Source organism: Ambystoma mexicanum, chromosome 3p, assembly GCF_040938575.1.
Source record: "Ambystoma mexicanum isolate Mex_15411 chromosome 3p, UKY_AmexF1_1, whole genome shotgun sequence".
NCBI lineage: Eukaryota > Metazoa > Chordata > Amphibia > Caudata > Ambystomatidae > Ambystoma > Ambystoma mexicanum.
Genome location: NC_090925.1, coordinates 1,083,994,670 through 1,084,013,072, shown reverse-complemented (window position 1 = coordinate 1,084,013,072; position 18,403 = coordinate 1,083,994,670). Strand labels below are relative to the sequence as shown.

Genomic DNA, 18,403 nt, shown 5'->3' with positions numbered 1-18,403 from the left:
CTCCGTCCAGCCAGTCAACCGCCGCCTGGATGCCAAGTAGAGGCAGATGGAGGAGGATACACTCTTGCTCTCCTCCAATCCTCAGCCACGCTCCTGTGTGATTGCTGCAGCATCACTGTACTCCAATCCTCGGTAGTCCTCGTCTTCTTCATCATCGGTGCTGTTAAGCAAGGAGGAGAAACCTTGGAGGCATACGGTAAGAAGCTGTATTCCAATGCTTCCTTGCACCTGCGACAGGCCAACGCAGATGCCATGCTGGCAGCCGCTAACCAGAGATTATGGCAGGAAATTTCTGACTTCCTCCCGGAACTCCCCTCCCACAGCCAATCATGTTTCAAGGCGGGGCTAGCCGAGGCCAAGCTTGTGGCGCAGGATATCATGGAGTCCACACTAGCACACATCGATACCTCTGGACGTGCCATCTGTATTGCCACTGAGATGAGAAGGATGGCCTGGCTCTGGGCAACCAAGTTCAACCCAGATGTCCAGGAATGTATTCTAGATCTGCCCTTCGAGGGCAGTGACCTCTTCCTCTCCAGCACAGACGAAGAGCTGGACAAGAAGAATAGCTCTCAGACGACTAAGTCTTTATCCATTTGACAAAGGCAACGCCAAAAGCGTACTCCCAGTCTCAGCAACGCTCGGATAAGGGTTGCTCATCTGGAGGCTTCTGCGGCTTCCAGGAACAGAGGTCTAGGCAGCCGAAATGGTCTCGCCGACCCCTATTTGGCGCAAGCATCAAAAAGGGGGGTGAGGGTGCAAGTGCTTTTTCCAGTACCCCTCCTCCGCCTCTGCCTCAGAGGGTAAAAAGTAATGACAGACCACTCGGGTCCACGTGTCGCCAGTGGGGGGGCAGAGGCTTTCTCTTCATACACACTTCTGGCTACAGACCTTTGCGGATTCCTGGATCCTGTCAGTAGTATCCTCGGGGCACAGTCTACCTATTCCTGCCTCTCCTCACTCCCGGAAGTTGGGACAGCAACTCTTTTGGCAGAGATTCGGTCACTCGTCCTGTGCCAGGCCGTAGAGAAAGTCCCCAGCCTCCGAGCGGTGCTCGGGCTTCTACTCCAGGTCTTCGCCATTCAGAAAAAGAACCAGGGTGGCCTGAGAGCTGTACTGGACCTTTCCACCCTCAATCTCTCCTTACCTCTCCAGAGATTCAAGATGGTGACGCCAGCTTTTTTTGCGGAGACACTATACAAGGGAGACTTGAAGTACTCCCTGGATCTGAAAAACACCTATCTGCACATCCCGATCTGGCAACCCCATCGATCTTTCCTCAGGATCAGGATCATGGGATGCCATTTTCAGTACAAAGTCCTCCCTATTGGCCTCAACTCGGCCCCCAGGGTCTTTAACGGACTCATGAATGCGGTGGCAGCCCTTCTCCGGGCTCAAGTCCGCCATATATACCCCTATCTAGACAACTGGCTCGTCAGGGCTACATTTCAGGAAGCAGTTCACCACTCCTCCCAGGCACTGATGAACACGCTACACGACCTGGGCTTTTCGCTCAATCTCGAAGTCACAGCTGCAACCCACAGTCGTTGACCTTCCTGGGCCTCATCTGGGACATGAGCTCCGAGAGGGTCTTTCCCCTCGGAGGACAAGATCTCGGGCCTCAGGAGGGCCACGTCTCACTTTCTCAGCCGAGTTGATACTTCGGCTTGGTGGTACCAGCATCTACTGGGCCTTTTTGCAGAGGTACTGCTGTCTGTCCCCCATACAAGACTCCTCAGGGTGAGAAGGATTCAGCTCCACTTCTCAGCGTCGTGCAACCAGGAGAGGGTTTCGCAAGCCAAAATCAAGATCCCCACCTCTCTCCACCCGGACCTCACATGGTGGTCCGAAGACTGCAACCTGCAGACAGGCAAGCCCTTCAGGCCCCCCGTCCTGCAGGTGACGTTTACCACAGACTCCTCCCTCGAGGGCTGGGGAGCCACCCTGGAGGATCTCTCAGTCCACGGCACGTGGTCCCGTTGTTAGGGAGAATTCTCTGTAAGGCTAATTTCCCAAACCTAGTGAGTCCCCCAGCAGCTTTGCTGGATTTTTGGGGTTTATTTTTTTCTCTCCTGCTAAGAGTGAGATTCTTTTGCTCCCACTCTTAGACATGATTTGAGGTGTTCCTTTCACTTTTCATGTGTTTTATGGGATATGGGGTCTTTTACTCCATAGGGTCTCATGTGTTTTTTGTTATGTGGGTTACACAGCACCCTCCGTGCCGTAACCCAGGGGTGTCATAGCGACCCCCCAACATAGACTCCATACCCTGGGACTGACTACTGTCTCCCAGGGCATGTAAAGTCACCAATGGCTTTACTAGTCCCAAATTATGAATAGAAACCAGTACAAACCATCATATTGTGGACGTACTTGTCGGGGCAATTCGATTGCCCCGGGGTCTGTTGTTCGAGGGGGGAACGTCTCTGTCCCCCCTGATCGAGTTTTGGCTGGTGGCAGTGGATACTACTTTTTATATTCGACCGCAAATATATCTCTATGGGATTTTCCCATTGTTCGAGGCTACCAACTTTAATTATTTAATTCTTATAGCCTCGAACATACCGCTGGTTTATTTATTTAATATTAATTCACCGGTTGGTATTTTTTGCCAGAACTCAATTCTAAAATGGCGTTTTTGTTCTCTTCTGTGACTCCAACCCAAGTCGAGCCCTTTGTTCCACTTTTTGGCGGGCTTCTCCAAAAGTGGTGCCACTCTGTCTGGGTACCACAGGGGGCGTTGGAGGAGGTTTAGTCACCCTGCACTGAGTTACCTTGGTAACTCAAGTCACACTCTTGTGTGATTGGACTTAGCATGTTTGATTGACAGCTAGGCTGAGTGAATGGGGGTTTGCTGCATAAAAGCAGGGCTTTGGGGACTGGAACTTCAGAAGTCGCCACAGGACCTAAGAATCTGAGGAGGGAGAAGCTGAGCTGACCTGCAACGACGACACCACCGGTGGAGCCCTGCTGAACCGTCTCACCACTTTTCCCGACGACAGAGGAAATCTCCAGTCCGGGGAGTCTTCTTCCTTTGACTGGTGGGGATAACCAGTTTCGCCTTCTTTTCACCTTCTTGGAGCATCTCGTGGCCACCTTGCCCGTGCCAAGCACCTCGGCAACCGGAATACCACCTTTTACCACTGCAGCCAAGAGAAGGGTGGTGCCTTTTAACCGGAGAAGGGCTGGTTTCTTCCCTGGCAGTGCAACGACCTTCATCTTTCCTCCACGGCTAGACCTCTTCTTCCTCTGGACGACACGCCGACTTGCACCTGCTGCCAGGAACAACTGCCCCCTCTGGAGCTTCTTTCACACTTAAGGTACTGTGTCCCGCCTGGCTTCCCTTGCGACAGATCGTTCGGGGTGACAATAAAGCCTCGACTTTCTAACCTGGGCTGGCCTGGGACAACCTAGCTAACTTTTCCTGACTTTAATTTCATCCTTTTTGTACGAACTAACTACAAAGACTCTTTGGGCATAACCCCACTGGTGAACCTGGACCCCTTCTGCTTGCTCTCTCCAAGAGTGGGCCTTGCAATTGACTTCCTTGCTCTCCAGTAGAACTCTGCCTATCCTGCCTTACTGTGGTTCTTTGAAAAAGTATTGAAACTTGTGTGCTTCTTTAACTCTGCCTTTTTCCCTCCCTTTCTTTATAACTTATTAGAGTGTCATCTTAAGTTAAGCGCTCACCTCTGTCTGAAAATAAGTGGTGTTTCTCACTATGACTTGTCTATTAAGTGAATAGGGTTGTATATATATGATCGTGACTGTGTGCTGAAATTACTTACCTCTTTTTTGCTAGTGTGATTTACAAGTGTGTTTTTAAATAATTATATACTTTTACACCAAAGCTCTGGTCAGTGTTTGTTTGTACCTATTGTGTATACTTTGCATACTGCCTAACTCTTCTTGAGAGAAGTCTGACTGCTCAGCCACAGCTACCAAGTGAATCTGTGTGGTACAGACTGCTACCAAGTGGGTTTACTGCCAAACACTTGTAGTCTTAAATCTTTGCAGTGGACCCTAAGGGAACTGCACAGGTTTCTGCCTAACACCCGTCCGGAACAAGATTACCACATCAATTGGCTGGAACTGAATGCTTCTGGTTAGCGCTCAGAGCCTTCCTCCCACGTCTTAAGGGAAGGGTTGTCCTCATCCAGACAGACAACTCGACCAGTATGTACTAAATCAACAAGCAGGGGGGGGGTGATAAACATGTGGGAATGGGCCTTGGAGAACGACATCTTCCTCACGGCAGTCCACCTTCCTGGGGAATCCCACCTGGAAGCAGACGGGCTCAGCAGGTTGGGAGCAGACAACTACGAGTGGCAGCTGAACGACCTCGTTGCACAGGAGAGCTTCCACAGATGGGACCTCCCCCAGGTGGATCTCTTTGCCACCAGGCACAACAAGAAGTGCCCCCAGTTTGCCTCCTGGCAGGGGCAGGGCCTGGGTCCCTGGGCGATCCATGCCTTATGGATCCAGTGGATCGGCATGTCAGCCTACGGCTTCCCGCCCACTCCACTGATTCAGAGTCCTTTGCAAGTTCATGGAGTCTCACCAGCTCGACGTCATTCTGATAGTTCCAGCCAGGCCATGGTTCTCAGAGCTGCTCAGCCTCTCGGAGGTCCCGCCAATCCACCTCCCGACAGGCCCAGCACATCATCTGACACAGCAGGTGGGGCAGGGTCATCCACCCAGCCCCTCAGAAACTGGCCCTCACAGCATGGTTCCTTAGCAGGTGACGCTCAGCCACCTCAACCTATCCTAGGCCAATCTGGAAATCATACAGGGGGCTAGGAGCAGGTCTAGCAGATCGCAGTATAAAAGTAAATGGACCAGGTTCTGCCACTGGGCCCACTCCAAGGATTTCGACCTGCTGGCTTGTTCGCTGGACGACGTACTGTCATTCTTGGCGCACCTCGCCCCTCTGGCGTGCAGGTGAACGCCTGCTGCACATACCTTTGAGCCATTGGGGCCTACAGGAATTCAGAGGAAGGGGTCTTCTCCTCCAACCCTATTGTCAGGGGACACCTGGCCGGACTCGCTAGGCTCTACCCGCCCATCAGGAACCACACCGCGTGTGGGATTTGAACCTAGTCTTGGGCGCCCTTGCGCACAAGCCATTTGAGCCTATGGCGTCCGCGGACATTAGACTAGTCACCATCAAGACGGCCCTACTAGTCTGCCTTACTTCGGCGCGCAGGGTCATCGAGATCCAGGCCTTAGTCGCCTCAGAGCCGTACACTACCTTCCACAAGGATAAGGTGGTCCTGCAGACCCATCCGGACCCATCCGGCATTTCTACCTAAAGTGCCATCAGCCTTTCACCTAAACGAGGAGATTGTCCTTCCCACATTCTTTGCTGACCCGAAGGACAAGCCTTGGAGTTCTGTACTGCCTAGATGTCAGGCGTGCCCTGAAATTCTACCTGGACAGGACCAGGGGCTTCCGCAAGTCAGATGCCCTATTCATCACTTTTGGTGGCGCCAGGCCAGGCTATCCTGCCTCAAAAGCATAGACCCCTTACGGCGAACATGCATGCCCACGTGGTCATCTTTTCAGCGCCTTGTCCCCTGGCAGGTAATAAGCAGTGTGGCCACATGGGCCACTCCATCGGCTTTCTGCAAACATTACTGTTTGGAAGCCAGCTCCACGTCGGATGCGGCTTTCGGACAGGCGGTTCTCCGGAACCTGTTTGCTTAAGGAGGGTCTCCTCTCCACCCTGGGGCTACATTCAGTTGAAATCACCCATGCAGTATGGAGTAAAGGGGTGGGACGTAAGAGTAATTATAAGTTACTCACCGTAGTGACTAACATACTCTTAGTCCATAGTCCCCTTTCCTCCATACGTCCCACCATCCCCCTCCCCCCGACCCCCCTAATAATCTGGTGTCATTAGGCAATGGTAAATCTTTGACGGTGCGTCTTTGGCGACTGAGGTGTGGTGCCGGAGGCGGAGTCAGGGCAGCGCATACTCCCAGGGCCAAGCCTACGTGCGCCTCTAAATTTAGCAGGGAAGATGATTTTTCTGGTGAAAAAGGTTTCGTCCCTCGCGAGGGACGTCCATGCAGTATGGAGGGAAGGGGACTATGGATTAAGAGTAACGTTAGTCACTACGGTGAGTAATTTATAATTTTTAATGAATGCATTGAGGTATGTTGCCATTTGTTATATTTGTATACAAGCCTTACAAGCGTTCTGCCGAAATAGGGTTACTTTCTTTTTTTGCTACAATTCCCAGTTGTATGCCTAGAACTCCACACAATGCCCTGCTGAAGAAAACTCTTTTATTGGGATGCTTTGTACTAAACATGTTTGTGTTTAGTTAGTACGCTCTTAACCTGAGATGTTCTGGTCTAAAACACTTGCCTTTATGAAATCCCAGGACACTGGACTTTAATTATGTGTGCATGGAGATTTTGTTTGTTGTATGAAACCGGATTTATTTTCTTCATCTGGTTTTCTGGGGGTGAATAGGAGACTGTTCGTTCAGAAATGATTTCCCTGTCCCCCACTCAAACCTAATGTATTTGGTGGACTGTGGGAGGGTTTGGAAGATTGCCCATGAAGCCATCATTTCTCCTGCACTGAGCAGCAGTTTACATTAGCTTATTGGATATTGAATCTGCATCTTTGTGACTACAGTGGTGCATCTTTATTCAAAGTTATGCCACTTGAGTTAATAAAAAAAAAAAACGATATTTCTATCTAAATGCTTCTTCCCTTATCTGACAGACCAGAAAAGAAGGGAAGAGCCTTTGCACGCAGATGGAGGAAATCCAGGTTCGCCGAACAATAAGTTGCCTATCCAATCCAACTTAAAGGTTAATGAAGGTCAGTTAGATCAACTAAAATCTATACTGTGCAGGCAGAATCTTGATAGTATCAAGTTGCATTCATTTGCGCTCATACATCACTAAAATAGTTTTCAAAATGCTTGCTTGATTAGCAGATTATTTTCATGGGGAACTATAGCTGGAGCACTGATGTTTGGACTCACTTATTTTTTTGCTTCCTATTTGTTTCTTGAAAGCGTTGTTCTGAAAGCTTTCCATCTCCCTCCCCTTTTTTAAGGCACTGTTCAATGAATGGCAGAAAATAGCTTCCTTCTTTTTTATGAAATGTGTGGTTTGAGTGACAACTCCTGGGTTAGGCACTGCATGACGGATTACAATGTTTAGTGTGCTCAGTAGCCCATGTCAAGTTTAATAGTGCGCACATTCTTGTAATAAATGACAAAAACAAATTGGCTTCAATTAAAGCTGAACATCAAAATAAGTTGGTCAAATAAGAATGTCAACCTCCTTTTTAATCGGGACAGCATAGAATTTGTGTACAAAACTCAGAATTACTGATGTTTGGTGAGCAACTTTTTCTCTAGCATTTGAATGTTCTTAATTTGAAACCTTGGAAATAGCTTCAGCAGGCCAATGGGTAGGTATTTCAATATTTTTGGGCTTCCTAGAGCAATATTATCCTTTTTTAAAGAGTAGCACCCTTCCATTGTTTGTTTTTGCTAATGCTTTTTAAAGGAGAATCAAACGGTCAGCTATAGATGTTAATGTCTGTCACCTTTCAGCCTAATTAGCCACCCAGTAGATCATCCTCCATCTTGGCTGACCTATCCCCTGATGGATAACCTGATTGTTATAGATAGTTGTATATGGTATAGTAGAACCCTAGAGGAATTACTTTTCTCCACCTCATTTCGGCCATGACACTGAGTGATTCGGACCATCTACTATCATAAGCTACTTTTGTATGGTGGGGGTGGGAGAGGGGTGTGACCTGGGATGCATTTTTTATGTAGATCTCTTGTAGATCGGTATTGCCTTTGGAACAGGCCTGCTGCCTGCTCCAAAGGCAATACCGACTTGCTGTCTGCACTAAGAAGAGAGCCCACATACAAGCCCGCGTCTCTGCAGCATCTAACAACTCGGCCAAACTTTTCAAAATCTGCAAGGAGCTGGCCAACCGTGCTGCAGTCTCCACCCCTCCTCTCTTCTCCCAGGATCTTTGCAATGCCCTTGCCTCTCACTTTAACTCTAAAACCCAGGACGACATGTCCACCCTCTCCTCGGCTCCCTCTGCTTCTCGGCCTTCTGACCCTCCCTCAGCTACCCCTCATCCCCCTTTGTCCTCCTTTCCTCTTTTCTCTCCTGATGAGATATCTAGACAAGTCCGATCTATGAACACCCCATCAAAACAGGTCCATCCCTATTACTCTAAGACCATTAAGGACCACATTTGCACCCTTGCGCCTGCCCTTGCTGATTTCTGCAACCTCTTCTTTGCCTCTGGCTCTTTCCCCAACCCTCTTAAACACTCCCTTGTGCATCCTCTCCTCAAGATATCCTCTGCTGATCTGTCATGTCTGGCAAACTTCCGCCCAATTTCCATTACTCCCTTTTTGGGAAAAGCTCCTGAAAAAGCTGGTCATCTCTCAGCTTAATCTCCATTCCGGCTCTGTTGGCTCCCTCCATGACAACCAATTTGGCTTCAGAGCTGCTAGAAGTACGGAAACTGCTCTCGTGAACATCTGTGAAAACCTGCTCTCCAACCTCGTTTCTAACATTCCCACTGTCCTCATTCTTCTTGATCTCCCCTCTGTGTTCGACACGGTCAACGATACCACCCTGCTCAGTCGTCCTCGTGACAACCTCGGTATCACTGATCAGGCTCTGGCCTGGCTGACCTCTTTTCTCTCTGATCGACCCTCCCAGGTACAACTTGGGTCCTTCCTATCTTCTATCTCCCTCTCCACATGCGGTGTCCCCCAGGGGTCTATCCTCTCGCCCTGGCTTTTCAACCAATACCTGGCAACTCTTGCTTAATGCATCTCAATGTTCTGCTCAACTTTCCAGTGCTATGCTGACGACACCTAACTCCTCTCCTTCTCTCATCTCCGATTGTCTAATCGCCATTCAAAATTGGTGTGCCGCCAATGATCTATGTGAAAATGCAAACAAGACGGAAGTCCTCCTTATTGGTACACCATCTCCACTCTCTCTCACTCTGTTAGGCAGAAACCTGTGCAGTTCCCTTAGGGAACACTGCAAAAGATTTAGGACTACAGGTGTTAGCAGTAAACCCACTTGGTAGCAGTCTGTACCACCCAGATTTACCTGGTAGCTGTGGCTGAGCAGTCAGACTTCTCTCAAGAAGAGTTAGGCAGTATGCAAAGTATACACAATAGGCACTCGGACACACCAATACAATCAAACACTGACCAGAGCTTTGGTATCAAAGTATATAATTATTTATTTAAAAACACACTGTTTGAAACACTCCAGCACTCTTGTTGTAAAATATTCTAAACGCAGTTACTATTGTAATATATACACCCCTTTTTCCTTATCAGATAAGTCTTAGTAAAACACCACTTATTTTCATACAGAGGTGAGCACTTGACTAGATAGCACTCCAATAAGTTTGTGAAAAAGGGAGGGAAAAAGACAGAATATGGAAAGGTACTCCACTGTAAGATTCAGGAACACTATTAGCCAGGCAGAAGAGCAAAAGTCATTGGTGAGCCAAAGTCCAAAGGCTGGGCCCACTCTTAGAGAGAGCAGAGCACAAATGCGCCCAAGATCACACAGTTACACTATGCTTAGCAAGTCTTGCAGAGAGTTCAAAAAGAGTTTAGAGAGGCTCAGGAAAGTTTAGCCAGGGTGTCCCAGGCCAACCCAGGTTCGAAAGCCGGGGGGCTAAATCTACCCCGTACAGTCGGTGGCAAGGGAAGCCAGGCGGGACACGGTACCTTAAGTGGGAAGGATCCTCCAGCGGTGGCAGTTGTTCCTGGCAGTGGGTGCAAGTCGCGTCGTCGTCCAGGGGAAGAGAAGATCTCGACTTGGAGGAAAGATAAAGGTCGTTGCACTGCCAGGGAAGAAACCAGCCGCGGAGTTTCATTGGTCATTGAGTGTCGTTGATGTCCCACTCTTGGATGCAGGTGCTGCAGATTTCCGTGCACATAATGCATGAGCCCCATGCATTTGTATTTTGTGGTGCTCGTGCGATTTTCGATACGCATCATCCACATCATCCTAATGGACTTGTACAAAATGTTTTATCATGATTGATGTTCCCAGGCTTTGTGACGGAACATTAGAAAGACCGCGTCTTAGTGATTTCTTGAACAATGTGCATATAACTCGCCCGCCTTCTCTTTTTTAGAACACTGTTCTTTCACCTTGAAGTATCGCCAACTGTCTGCAGTGGTCTTCGTTCAAGTTGCTTTCTTCTTGGGTGGAGTCGGATTAGGGACCCAGGTGAAATCTTCATCACTGCTGCTGGTATCATGGTTGGACTTTTTTGAATGTCCAGCTGGGGAGGAAAATGTAAAATAACAAAAATGACAATACTATAAAGACAATGCAACAAAAAAATGAAAGTTTTTAAACAAATAGAATAAGTGAACAAATTGCAAGACAAGTAAAAATAGGACTAGGTGAAAAGTTGATAAAAAAGGAAGAATAATTTAAGGGTTAAAGTGCCAAAAGTTCCTGTAGTTACTTGGATAACCTTTCACTGACCAGCACTGATAGCAATGATCAATATAAACTTATGTTTTTGTGGGTGGGGTTGATTATTTGGGGCTACACACTGCTGTGCGCCCTGATTTGACACTTTCGCATGCATGGATGTCCTCATAAGGCGTGGGCGTAGCCGCGTCAATACATCTCAACCTATGATTAGACCATTTGTTTACGTGAATAGGAGTCATTTGTATGCGCGGAGGCGCATGTGCGTGATTTGATTGGAGGGCACATCAGGCGCGAAGATGACGCAGCTACGTTGAGGGAGTTCGACTTCGTATTGGGTAATTTCGCACACACGGATTTCGTGAAACGACATGGGCTTAGTCGCGTCAATGCACCGCAGTGTGTCATTGGCTCGTACTCTTACGCCCGTCTCCTTTCCTCAATACTGTATGGGCATCCGTCGCTAGGGACGGAAGACTGAAACCCTTTGACTAGAAAAATCATCTTCCCCTTAAAATTTAGATGCGCGTGGGGTGCAGTCCTGAGAGCATCCGTTCACCTGACTCTGCCCACGGGCGCCACTCCTCAGTCCTCTTTTCTGCGTTGACTCAAACAGACCGCTTTCACTAGAGCTCCTAGGTTAGGCCTCCGGCCTACTAATTCCATGCGCTTTTCCCCCCAGAAGTACTTTGGTCTTCTTTTTTTTTGTCTTTAATCAGATACCTCTGGTGCCATGCTCCTCCCCAGCGCATGTCCATATCGGCGTGCTTCATCAGGTGTCCAGCCTGCGAGGGACTCTTCCCTACGTCCGACCCCCATGCTCTCTCTCTGATGCCTTGGCCCAGATAACGGCTGGGAAGGCTGTACCGCGTGCGACACGCTGACACCACGCGCTCTGAAGAACAGGCTAGCTCGGTCAAGGGAGCTCTTCGGAAAGGTCGCTTCCAGAGGACTTAAATGAATTCGTCAAGCACAAGTCCAGGCCCAAGGTACGGGCACTGGTTTCATCCGCACCCCGCAAAGGCGACTCCTTCCCCAGGAAGTGCATGAACTGGAGGGACCTATCGGGTTCTAGTACCAATGCAGGTACCGAGGCTGCTTCAGCTACCGGCTGGCAGGCGGAGGGGTCGCGAGATCCTACCTATGACGACGCTGAGGGACCGCATGGTTTTATCGGGTTTCCGCCTGAGGGGCTACGCTCTAGTACCAGACAGATGTCTGAAGGGACTGCCTGTATGCAGCACTACTGGCAACACAGCCAAGGGCAAGCCGCCTACCAGGGCCCGTCCTGAGGTTCAGAGTATTCCACCACCTCCAAGAGTCCAGGGAGCTGCTGGGCCTAGCGGGGCTAGCGCCACAACACAGGCATGTGGCATGCAGCCTGACAAGATGGCCGCCGGGCCAGACAAAATGGCGGCTCACCCGACACATACCCCTTTGGGGACCAGGTAAGGGAACGAATTTCCAGGTGGGCCTGGTCTTCGCCGAGCAAGTGGCTCACGGCATACCAGTCAGCGTCTCAGGGCAGATGCACCCCGCATGCAGCAAGGCTCTGTGCGCCCAGGTCTCGGGACTCTCCGGGCCCCGCACGCATACCCGCGCCACCAAGCACTCCACCGGCCTGTGGAGGCAGGTATTTTTAAAAATTCCTGACTCTTAAGATGTCTCTGCAGATGGGCATCATCCTCAAGGATGTGATCAGGGACATGCTCCCTCTGAATCTGCCGCTAGCACCCCAGGCCACTCCACCCTTGGCTCCAGCGCCTCCGATGCCGCCCCAGCTGCCCTTGCCAGTTCCCACTACACCGGCTCCCATGCCTCCGACTGTCTCGGCAGACCTGTATCCGGCGCAGCAGCAGCTGATAGCTTCTGTCAGTACACCACAGCCCCCGGCGCCCAGCACTTCTCCAGCTCCAGCTGACCAATGGTGCACATTGGTGGACATGGATGATTAGGAGGACCCGACACACCTTCGTCGGCCAAGGCCTTTCATGAGCGGCTCACAGGCCTGGCCAAATACTTGGCTCTTCCACAGCCTGCGGTGGAACAACCAGAGGCGGGGGTCGTGGCGGAGGTCCTCACTCTATGCCCCATGGCTAGAACAGGGATTCCAATGCAAAAAGACATGGTAGCACTTGCTAAAAAAGGATGGCTTAAACCTAATTCTGCAAAGCCTGCCAACAGGCGCCTCAACCCCAAGTTGGGGCAGATGGAGGGAGACCCCCCTCTTGCTGTCAGCACACCCCCAGCCACACTCCTCAGTGATCGCTGCAGCTTCAATATACTCCAAGCCACAATCGTCCTCGGCTACATCAGCCTCTGCACTCCTGGGTAAGGAGAAGATCCTGGAAGCATATGTAAAGACAATCTATTCCAACGATTCCCTCCATCTTCGTCAGTCCAATGCGGATGCTATGCTTGTTGCTGTCAAGCAAAAGCTCTTTCCGGAAATCGCTGACTTCCTTCCAGAATTTCCTGTGCAGAGCCAGGCGCGCTTCAAGGCGGGGCTGGCAGAAGCCAAGATTATAGTGCGTGCAGGACATAATGGAGTCCACGGTGGCTTACATTGACACCTCAGGTTGTGCCATTTGCATTGCTACTGACATGAGAAGGACTGCCTGGCTACGGGTGGCCAAGTTCAACCCATACGTCCAGGAGCGTGTACTGGATCTTCCTTTCGAGGGTGGCGATCTGTTCCATTCCACTACAGACAAGGATCTTGATAAGAATAACAGTGCCCAGACTGCCAAATCCTTATCCATCTTCTCTAAGGCCACACCCAAGGCATATAGCCATACGCACCAGCGTTCAAGCGTCCGATGAGGGTCGGCCTTTCAGAGGTTTCCGGGGCCTCCAGGAAAGACTGTCCAGGCAAGCGGACAGATCCCTGCGCCAGCACAAGGCGGCGCACAAGTGTTTTTTCCAGTCCCCCTACTCAGCCCCAGCCTCATAGGGTAAAAAGGCATGACACGGCCAACTCGGATCCACGAGTCTCTGGTGGGGGGCAGGCTTGCCCTTCACTCCCAACGCTGGCATGCAAGGTTTGCAGACCCTTGGATCCTCGCTGTAGTATCCACAGGCTTCAGCTTACCTATCCCTCGTTCTACGCTGTCCAGCCCCTCCCACAGATTGGGACAGCAACTGTTAGCGGAAATTCGCACACGCTCGTAGAGTCGGGCAGTTAGGAAATCCCAGCCTCCAAGCGGGGTCTGGGCTTCCAGTCACGGATTTTCGCCATACACAAGAAGAATCAGGCGGACCCGAGAGTTTTGTTGGATCTTGCCACCTTGAACCTTTCTGTTCCTCTTCAGATGTTCAAGATGGTTACCCCAGAGATTATAGCAGAGACATCGTGCACAGGAGACTGAATGTGCTCCCTGTATCTGAAGAATGTCTACCTACACGTCCCAATCTGGCAACTCCATCGGTCCGTTCTGAGGTTCAGGATCATGGGTTTTCGTTTCCAATACAAGGTTCTACCCTTTGTCCTCAATTCGGCCCCCAGCGGTGGCAGCCCTACGCAGGGCCCAGGGTCATAATGTCCATCAATACCTAGATGACTGGCTTGTCAGAGCAAGGTCTCCAGTGGCAGTCCACCACACTGCCTCTGCCCTCACTACACGGGTTGGGATTTTCCATGAATCTCAAGGAGTCAAAGCTGGAGCCCACGCAGATTCTAACGTTCTTGGGCCTTATCTGGGATATGAGCTCTGAGACAATGTTTCCCTCAGAGGAAAAGATCACAGCCTCAAAAGAGCCATGGGGCATTTTCTCAGCAGAGTAGGGACCTCGGTGTGGTGGTACCAACACCTCATCATGGGGGCATGTCTCCTGGCAGAGCCGCTCACGAGGCTCAAAATGAGGCGATTGCAGTTGCACTTTGAAGCCTCCTGGAGTCGGGAGAAGGATTCCTAGGCGGAGCTGGTCAGCATCCCACTTAATCTCCACTAGTACCTTGTCTGGTGGAGCACGGATGTCAACCTTTGCATAGGCAGGCCCTTTCGTCAAGCAGAACCGTAGGTTACCATCATCACAGACTCATCCCTAGAGGGCTGGGGAGCTACCTTGGACAGCCACAGTGTCCATGAGGTATGATCCTGTCAGGAGCAGGCGGCTCACATCAACTGGCTCGTGTTGATGGCCATCTGACTGACTCTCAAAGCCTTCCTCCGGTTCAGTGGCAAGACGATCCTCACTCAAACGGACAGCTCCACCAGCATGTATCACATCAACAAGCAGGGTGGCACCAGGTCTCCTCCCCTCTGCATTCTAGCAGTCAACATTTGGGAGTGGGCCCTGGCAAACATGCACTTGGCAGCAATGCCTCTCCCCAGGGGAGTCCAACCTTGAGGCGTACAGGCTCACCATGCTGGGTGCGGACAACTATGAATGGCAGTTGGACGAACAGGTCCTTCAGGGGATCTTCGACAGATGGGGGGGGGGGTCATCTTCAGGTGGATCTCTTCCCCATCTGGTCCTACAGGATGGGCCCCCAGTTTGCGTTGTGGCAGGGACAGGTCCGGTGCTCTCTGGGTGACACGATACAGATCCAGTAGAGCAACATGAATGCGTGTGCCTTCCCTCCCACTCTCCTGGTCCACAGGGTAATCTGCAAGATACGGGAAGCCCGGCACCTTAGTATCATCCTGATGGCTCCATGGTGGCCAGCAAGGCAATTATTCTCGGAAGTTCTCAGCCTGTCGGATCAGGCCCGGGTGCACCTTCTGCTGAGCCCAGTTCACCTACCCTCACAGCAGGGAGGCATGGTCATACACCCCGCCGTCCTGAAGTTAGTCCTCGCAGCATGGTTCCTGAACAGGTCACACTAAGGCATCTGCATCTGTCTAACCTAGACATTATACAAGGTGCTAGCAGCGATGCTACCAGGAGCCAGTACAAAAGCAAGTGGACCAGGTTTTATCACTGGGTGGAATCAAAGGAGGTCGATCCATTGACCTGCACGCTAGTCAATGTGCTATCCTTCTCTGTACACCTTGCACACTAGGGGGTGCAGGTAGACACATGCGGCACCTATTTGGCGGCCATGGGAGCCTACCGGAGCTCTGAGTAGGAGCTTTTTTTCATCCTATAATTCCGTTGTTAAGAGACACTTGGCGGGCCTGACCTGGCTTTACCTGCCCATCAAGAAGCCACACCCGGTGTGGGACTTCAATGTGGTTGTGGGCACCCTGGCGCATAAACCATTCAAACCTATGGTGTCCGCGGACATCAGGCTAGTCACCATTAAGGCGGCCCTCCTGGTGGGCCTTACATCTGCACGCAGGGTCAGTGAAATCCAGGCACTTGTGGCTTCAGAGCCTTGTACTACTTTTCATAAGGACATGTTGGTGCTTAGAACTCGCCCTGCATCCTTAGCTAAGGTGGTCTCCTTTTCACCTGAATGAGGAGGTAGTGGTACCTACTTCCTTCGCGGACTCTAAGGATGACGCTCAGAGGGTACTGCACTGTCGATGCCATGCATGCTCTAAAATTCTACCTGGACAGAACCAACAACTTCCGCAAATTAGATAGCCGGGCTTTGACCCACCGAAGGTGACAAAAAGACTGTCAGGCTTCCAAGTCCTCCATAGCAAGGTGGATGGTTATAGCCATCAAAGAGGCATACGAGGGTCAGCACAAACCCCTTCCAACAATTATGCATGCCCATGCTATCGGAGTGAAGGACACAGTGGTTGCTTTCCAGAGGCATGTCCCGCCTCTGGTCGTCAGCAAGGCGCAGCTACACCCTCGGCCTTGGATGCCAGCTCCGGATGCAGCATTTGGTCAGGCAGTGTTAAGGAACTTGTTTTCTTAAGAGGGGCAGCTTTCCACCCTGGGGCTACATTCAGTTGTAATGGATGGGAAGTAGGAGTAATTAGAAGTTACTCCCTGTAGTGACTAATGTACTTCTAGTCCATAGTCCCCTTTCCTCCATACGTCCCACCATCCTCCCGCCTAATAAATCGAGTGTCATTAGGCAATGGTAATATTGTCGACGCGTCAAAGGGGACTGAGGAGTGGCGGTGGTGGGTGGAGTCACGGGTGTGCTTGCTTGCTCCCAGGGCCGCGCCCCATCTAAATTTAAAGGGCAAGATGATTTTTCTGATGGAAAAGGTTCCATCCCTAGGGATACAGTATGGAGGAAAGGGGACTATGGACTAGGCATACGTTGGTCACTACATTGAGTAACATATAATTTAGTTGATGCAGCTATAAGGGTACCGTAGCCCATTATCTGACTGGCTGTTAAACAGGTGTAAAATCATGTAGTCCGGTCAAGAAAGCTTTCAAAGTGATTGGGCCTTCCATTGACGCGGTTACTGCTACGTGCAGGCGCGACTCCTCATTGGTCCATGCGATTGGTCAATAATTTAGGCGTGAACACATTGCACTTGAGAGTACCTGCGCATACGAAAAACACATTCTGGTTGGCTATATCGCGTAACCGTGGTTATACCCCTCTCCCAAACTCCTTTTTCATGTTTTTTTTGTCTCCTTGGTGGGTGAACTTCATTGTGAGCCTTAAGGAACTTTTAAAAGCAGTACTTTGATTTATCCATTACTCTTTTACCTTTCTTCTTCCTATACCTTGGTCTTGTGCTTTGTAGTTTGGCAGTTTGTTATTTTAGCTTATGTTTTAAAAAAAAAAGTTTTTTTGATATCAAGAGTCCTTTTTGTGTTGTGTAGTTTGAGTTTTATTTTCCTCCATGGTCCTGCATTTCAAAATGACTACGATCAGCAGTGATGGTGAGGTGGTGTGGGTGGCTTCAGCTTTACTGCCACTGAAGAAGCAATGTGCACAAAAAAAACATAGCTGACAGTTGGCAATATTTCTGCGTAAAGGACCAGCACAGCAAAAAGGAGATCGAGGAGGTCATGTGTAATTTCTGCTGTAAGGTTTTGTGGAGGTGACCTTCACACTAGCTGTTGCATAGCTTGCGGACATCAGTTTATGGTCATTTCATTTAAAACCATTGCATCTAATGGCATTCCATCGATATTTTTCCATCTAAAAAAATGTCCATCTAATGCATTTTTTCTTTTTTTGGGGCAGGGGGGTCCCCCAAACCCTGTTTTTTACCCTTTAAAATGCACCCGAGCAAAAATTAACCCTTTACCCCCCAAAAACCTGCATTAGATGGACATTTTTTAGATGGAAACATTTTGATGGCAAGGTATTAGATGGAATGGATTTAGATGAATGGACTAGATACCACGGACATACACGTTTATTCAACATCTTGTCCGTGTTCATTGGGGATGAAGTGGATGAATCCTATAGGAAGGCTCGTGTGAAACAGAAGGTCAAAGCACAGGGAGCAAGATCAGCACAGCAGTATTTGTCCTCTGCCACAGACTTCTGATTTGATTACCAGTTAATTTCCACCAACTAACACCCAACCTTAATACATCCTGCCTGCACCTGATTTTTCTAATTTTATTGCGGTGTGCAAAATCTGTTTAAGCTTGATCGAGGTGGGAGGTGGCACCCTAGAGTCAAGGCTCTTTTAGAACATACGCCCAATTGCTAATGCTATGTATAGGCGTGTCAATTTTCTTTTACTCCATTCTTTAGAAAATAAAACGGAAAGTAATGTACACAATAGAAAGTCCGGGAAAATAAAGGATAGCTTTTTTTTTTTTTATATATGTATGAATCCTAGTGTTTCCCTTTGCAGTTCCTATCTCCTTTTTCCTTAACCCCCAAAACGGTCCTTTTCAGTACCAACTTTTCAGTTCTAAAATATACAATAAAAATATATATGGATAAAAAAAACCTTAATTGATCTTTTCGTGCGTTTAAAAAAAAATACTTATGTATTTCATTATAGCCGCGGTTATGTGGAAGTCATAGGCAAAACTCTTCATATAGGCGCACATGCATCCTTTGTAGCCGGGGCTATAAAAGTTTTTTTTAA

General features: G+C 49.6%; 1 protein-coding gene across 4 annotated transcripts in view; it reads left to right on the top strand.

Annotated features, from left to right (window-relative positions):
- The window catches only part of RBM27 (RNA binding motif protein 27), a 1,859,884-nt gene that overhangs the window by 569,378 nt on the left and 1,272,103 nt on the right, over positions 1 to 18,403 (top strand). For 3 of the 4 annotated variants that reach the window (XM_069652445.1, XM_069652443.1, XM_069652442.1), the window contains one exon: positions 6,739 to 6,837. The exons of the other annotated variant lie outside the window; for it this stretch is intronic. In XM_069652445.1, the coding sequence (XP_069508546.1) occupies positions 6,739 to 6,837 (99 nt within the window). The remainder of the gene's footprint in view (positions 1 to 6,738; positions 6,838 to 18,403) is intronic. 4 annotated transcript variants of the gene reach the window in all.